A 5,791-nucleotide genomic window follows, 5' to 3' on the forward strand; every position below is an offset into this window, starting at 1 on the left:
ATGGCCGACCGTCGACTGCCACACTTAAATGCCTGTGAAACTGTACCGACTAGACGTTTTGGTGTTTTGGTTACCTCAGCTGCTTACGTCATGATGTATCGAGGTAAAGATCGAGGGCTCAAATCGTTTCTTGTCATTACTCTCCAAAAAATGAGGAGACTATCTATATATGGTCAAAATCGGGCTTGCCCTTTTTGTATGAATAGCCGAGACCGGGCGTGGCAGGTCAGGGTTCGACCCCATGTCAGACCGGACTGTGACACGAAGTTAGGTTGCCGAGCTCGATACCCAGATACCGATTAAGATCTAGACCAACCAAAACCAAGATAGATCAAGATTGAGATCGGCCAAGATCGAGACCGAATAAGATGGAGATCGAGGGAAGCTTACTGGGTCGAATAACGGAAAGACAAAATATCCGCAATCAGGCAAGGATCACGGCACAAATCCCGGCATGTATCAAGAAGAGGCCGATTAATCAGCTAATCATGGGATTTCTTACTATATTTAGGATTGTATTAAGGGTAGGACTCCCCTACTATATAAAGGAGGTCTGATCATTTGTAAAGCAGATCATATTCACGCAATACAAAGCAATATACTACCTTTCTCTTAATCTCTCAATATTTTGTTACTTTGATCAGATTTTCCAGTGAAACACTTGTTTGATTCGAGGGCGGCCTAGCTCGAGGATCAAAGCTATACATTTCCTTTGGTTTGCTTTATTTCTATTTGCAGTTAATATCAATATCAATTTGTATTTTTTCTCAATTTGTGCCAAAGTAAAATCACTTGTCCTTAAAACCACAATATAAATTCGATTTTTATCCGTTTTTAGGGTAAACAAACTTTTAGGCATAAAAAAAGAACTTCCAATACCATCTAGCAACAATCATGTACAATGTTCATATATAGCCGAAATTATACAGTTCGCAACTGCTGCTATCAAGATTACACTCATTGCAATTTCCTTCTTCTGTTTTTCTATCACAAGCATGGATTTCCTATCTTCATTAGTGGAAGAAAATTTATCATTTGTTTGACTTTGGAGTTTGGACTTTGAACATGTTTCTCTTCTCGTAATAGTACTTTGGATAGTGCGCACATGAATAAGGAAAAAGAAGAAGAAAGAAAAGGTAAAAAACCTATGGTCAAAGCAAAAGAGATTGTTTATTGGGATTGGAAATATTTTAAATCTACTTTAAGATTTTTACCATTAAATATATTTTACTTCTAAAATTGTGAATTCAAATATAATATAGTAATTAGTAATAACTACCACTCATTCTTAAACAAGTTGGAATCCGCAATTCAGGTGGAAATGCAACAAGGTATTAATCCAAATCTCTAACCAACAAGAGTTGTGGTGGAGTGGTAAGTACTCCTTCATCCGTAACCAGAGATCTCGAGTTTGAGCCCTTGGGTATGGAGTCGCCTTTGTTAGAGAGCGCTTTACCCCTAATGTGGGACTTCCCGGCGTGAATCCGGATTTAGTCGGGCCCCAATGTGGATACCGGACACCGGATGGGAAACCAAAAAAATCCAATCTCTATATTTCCCTTTTTTTTTAAAAGAAAAACTTAGGTCAACGGCATAAACTAATTGGAGGTCATTTTTGAGTTAGACATCCTTGGAATTGGGACTTGGTGGAAAGTGGATTAGTAGCTTTTGACAACTTTGTGGTCTCATGAGCCGAAGAATGCATGGTTTGCACTTTGCTTCAAACTCCTCCTTTGATTTGTTTTGTCGGCCAATTCTGAGTTATTGCAATTAAATTTGATTAATCCAATAACGTGTCACTCTCTTGATACTCTTTTACTAGTAAACATTTGCATAAATACGATCACTTTTGCACCCCTAAAAATTGAATACAAATAGCTATCCTTTTTGTAGAGTTGTAGACTTGAAGTGTTTTGTGGTCCCTTTTTCCTTAATTAGTCTCTCACACCTTGTGACTAACATAAACCTGTGTGGTTTAATTAAGGACAGTGTAATACCTTCATTTTGAATTTTTATGAATCCCCTCTCCAAAACCTTATACTCCCTCCGTCCACTTTTACTTGGCACGTTTTGACTTTTTACGCCCCTTAAGAAATAATAAATGAAGTGCATATTTTACCATGATACTTATATTAATTGATGCATATTTTATTGGATTTGATAAAATAATTTGAAATGAGTAATAAATACGATAGGTATAACAGGAAAAAAAATATATTCTCTTTATATGCGTAAAGTGACAAATAAAAATAAAAATTTATTTTTAGTATACATGCCAAGTAAAAAGTGAACGGAGGGAGTAAGTAAATTAGGGGTAAATATGGGGGAAGTACACAAATAGTCATTTTTAGGGTTGCTATTTAGAAATTAGTCATACTTATTTTGTCATTAAAGTTTAAGCTAAAAGTTTAACTTCAACACTTTGTGTCCTGAAAATTTGAACTAAAAAACAGAAATTCAGTACGCACTGACTAATTTTTAGTTAGCAGCCCTCTAGAGTGACTACCCGATGTAATTTCTACGTAAATCAAGAAGTATGTTTTCAAAAGAAAAAGATGAGAGGTGATAGGATGTTTTATATATATATATATATATATATATATAATTAAACAGTTGCATCGAGGCTATTTCTTAAATACGTTGTTGCATCAAGGCTATTCATTAAAACAAACTTCTAGTCATCATTATTACATCAAGGCAACTTCTTAAAAATGTAAAAAGGACGATTGTTCTATTTTTTTTCTTTCAGAAAAGAAACTTTTTAGAATTTAGAAGTTAAGTAGTATTAGTGAAAAAACACAACGGTGAAAATTCTAAAATATAATGTTTTGTCCAAACAGCTAATTTCAGGAAAGAATCATCATTGGCATGTGCAAAGCTGAAGAGAAATGTTTAAAAATTGTTACGAACAATTAAGATTAAAAAATGTTACTTTTTAAATAACGGTGATCTATTCAACGTAACTGGCATGTGAGAAGTAGTACGTAAAATGGAAAGCTTTAATACCGCATTCAATATAAGAATATAATAGTATATACTATATTACTATAGTAAAAGATCATCAAGCACAAGAACCAGTGGGAATGTACTACTACCATGATCCGAAACAGTATCATTACATTTCATTTCCTTTAATTTACAGGAGAGTCCGTTATTAACAAAGGATCTGTCTAAATTAATGTAAAAAAATTATTATTATTTTCATTTGTTTATTTTGTTGGGGGTGGCAATCCAAGTATCCAACTGTCCAAGTAAAGTATACGTAAGACAGCCGTAAAGCTCGTATATTCTAACTGTTAATTACCTGTAATTAGTAGAATACAACTTTCAAAAACCATTCTTCCTCTCATCTTCTTGAAGAACTCATTTTTTTAAACTTTAACCAAGTATATGTTCAAACGCTAGCTAAAAGTATATTCATATTGATAAACCCTATAATAAAATGTTTAATTAGGGTTATAAATAAGATTGTTTTCCTACCAGAATAAGGAGTAATAATTATAACAAAGTATAAAGAACGTAACGCTTATACATATGATTCAAATTAAATATTTTTGCTTGAACTACTGAATACATATATTATACTCGTCTTTGGGTTGGACAGTAATAAACAAGCACACATGGTTTTCTTGCTGGCAACTGATCAAATGGGAAAAAGGGAAGAAAGAAAGAGGAAATGCAAGCAAAGTATCAAAAGTACATGCCGGCGTGTGGACGTGAATAGGGAAAAGGGAACAATCATTAAATAGCGGCCAAGTTGATTATATCGTACACCATTCTCGGCGATAATATCGATTTCCAGGCAGAACATGCTTCCCCTCATTAACACATTTCTCCTCATCTATCATCATCATTCATCACCCTCACTCTTGGTGGGCGTTTGGACATAAGAATTGTAAAATGAGAAATTTTCATAAAGCACTATCTTTTAGTAGTAATTGGTCATCTATAGATACCATTTGCTATATTATGGATTATAGATACCTTTTATGTGGTTATAAGATGTATTTGATGTATTTAAGCTATTGTATTCATGAATACAGTAGCAAAAATAGGCGTGAATCAGGGAAGTCCAGCTAATCAGTTGTTGTATTCGAGTGTATTCGACTGTATTCATGGAGTAAAACATGGGATTATAGCTGGACAGATTATTGTATTCGACTGTATTCGACTGTATTCACGGCACGAAATAGAGGATTACGCTGTTTTTAAAACGGAAAGTGAATCAATTAACATAATAGACTCCTAATATAACTGATCACGCCCAACTATGCCTTATAAAAAGGACAATGCGGTCGCTGCAAATATAATCCGGTTTACAAGTCCGGAGTCGATATCCCACAGAGAGTTAACCTATCAGTTGCAACCTTCAGACCCACCAAGTCTTCAGAATCAGCTTCCCAAATATTTAAATTCTCAATTGAGTGTTCTTTACTAACTAACTTTCAAGTAACTACAATGCTATAACTAATAAAAAGGGTTGTAAACAATTATGAGAAAAAAGCTAAGGCAATGATTTCCCCTATTGATGGAATCCCTTCTGTTTATGCTCATACAAATTTACCCACACACCTCTATCAATCATGAACACTAATCTTACCGCAAATCTCTCCCGAGTAATCACAGTAATCTACTATTGCACTCTCCCGAGATACACTAGCTTGCTTTATTTAGCACAATTCACTTTAGATTGCACCCAAGGCTTCGTTATTCCTAATCCCGCCTTTAAACCCGCAATTATAGATTCCTCTAATAATCTAGGAGTGGTGTTGTTCAACAAAACCCTAAATATGCACTCTTTTCCAAGTTATGCACACTAAATAGGCACAGCTAATTGAGGATCCTGTCAATTAACTACAACGAACACGAAGTTGAACAAATAAAGATTAAACTAGCAATTTGTATTCACATAAACAAGAAGTTCATCACCCAATAGGTTCCATCAAAGCCTTAGACAAGAAATTTAGCTACTCATAGTTATGGGAGAATAAACTAAACTTGAATTCATCATAAAATCAAAAGAAAAGAAGAAAGATGTTTAGAGTACTTTCTCACAATTGTTCTCCTTGCTAAGAAACCTAAAAAATCAATACATGCCTCTCTTGGGCGAAGTCTAGTGTTTAAAATAGGGTTTAGGTCTAAAAATCCCGTGTTTTACACTTTGGTCCCCGAAGTTTCTGTGTCCACCGCGGTTCTACCGCGATCGCGGTAGAACCGCGGTAAAATACCCTCGCGGATCTTCAATTATTCAGAGACTACCTTCCACCGCGGTTTCACCGCGGTCGCGGTGGAACCGCGGTGGACCCTGTACCCGGGCAATTTGGCCTGTTTTGAATGGGTCACTTGGGAAATGCAACAATTAGCCTTTTTTTTCATCAATAGTTGACTCCAAACTGCTCCTTAGCCTTCCTTACACCTATATCACCTGCAAATCATGAAAAGTACCAATAAGAGCATTTTGTTGTCATTTTTCCACATTAAAGTTCACAAGAAGGTGGTTATTCGGTGCGTGATTATAGTCAAATTCACCTATTATTAACACCCCACACTTAAACCTTTGCTCGTCCTCGAGCAAACTAAACCACACTCCTATACCTAACTGTGCAATGTATTACCCCAATTTATGTCACACCTGATAGCATCAAAGACCGACCATAAGCAGTACACAATCATAACTCAAATGCAGACTCTCATGCCATGACACACTTGCACTCACCCTACTTACTCTAAGTGAAATGAAGATTCACTTTTTCTTCCTGAGTCACATGCCCTCACATAAACCACGATTTGA

At 35.5% G+C, this 5,791-nt stretch overlaps 1 protein-coding gene across 1 annotated transcript in view; it reads left to right on the top strand.

The window, feature by feature from the left end:
- Window positions 1-5,791, top strand: part of LOC109211367 (fatty acid amide hydrolase-like) — a 21,362-nt gene continuing 15,571 nt past the window's right edge. Inside the window, exon 1 of the mRNA XM_019374898.1 lies at window positions 1-103. Within this exon, the coding sequence (XP_019230443.1) occupies window positions 1-103 (103 nt within the window). The remainder of the gene's footprint in view (window positions 104-5,791) is intronic.

This window comes from Nicotiana attenuata, unplaced genomic scaffold, assembly GCF_001879085.1.
Source record: "Nicotiana attenuata strain UT unplaced genomic scaffold, NIATTr2, whole genome shotgun sequence".
NCBI lineage: Eukaryota > Viridiplantae > Streptophyta > Magnoliopsida > Solanales > Solanaceae > Nicotiana > Nicotiana attenuata.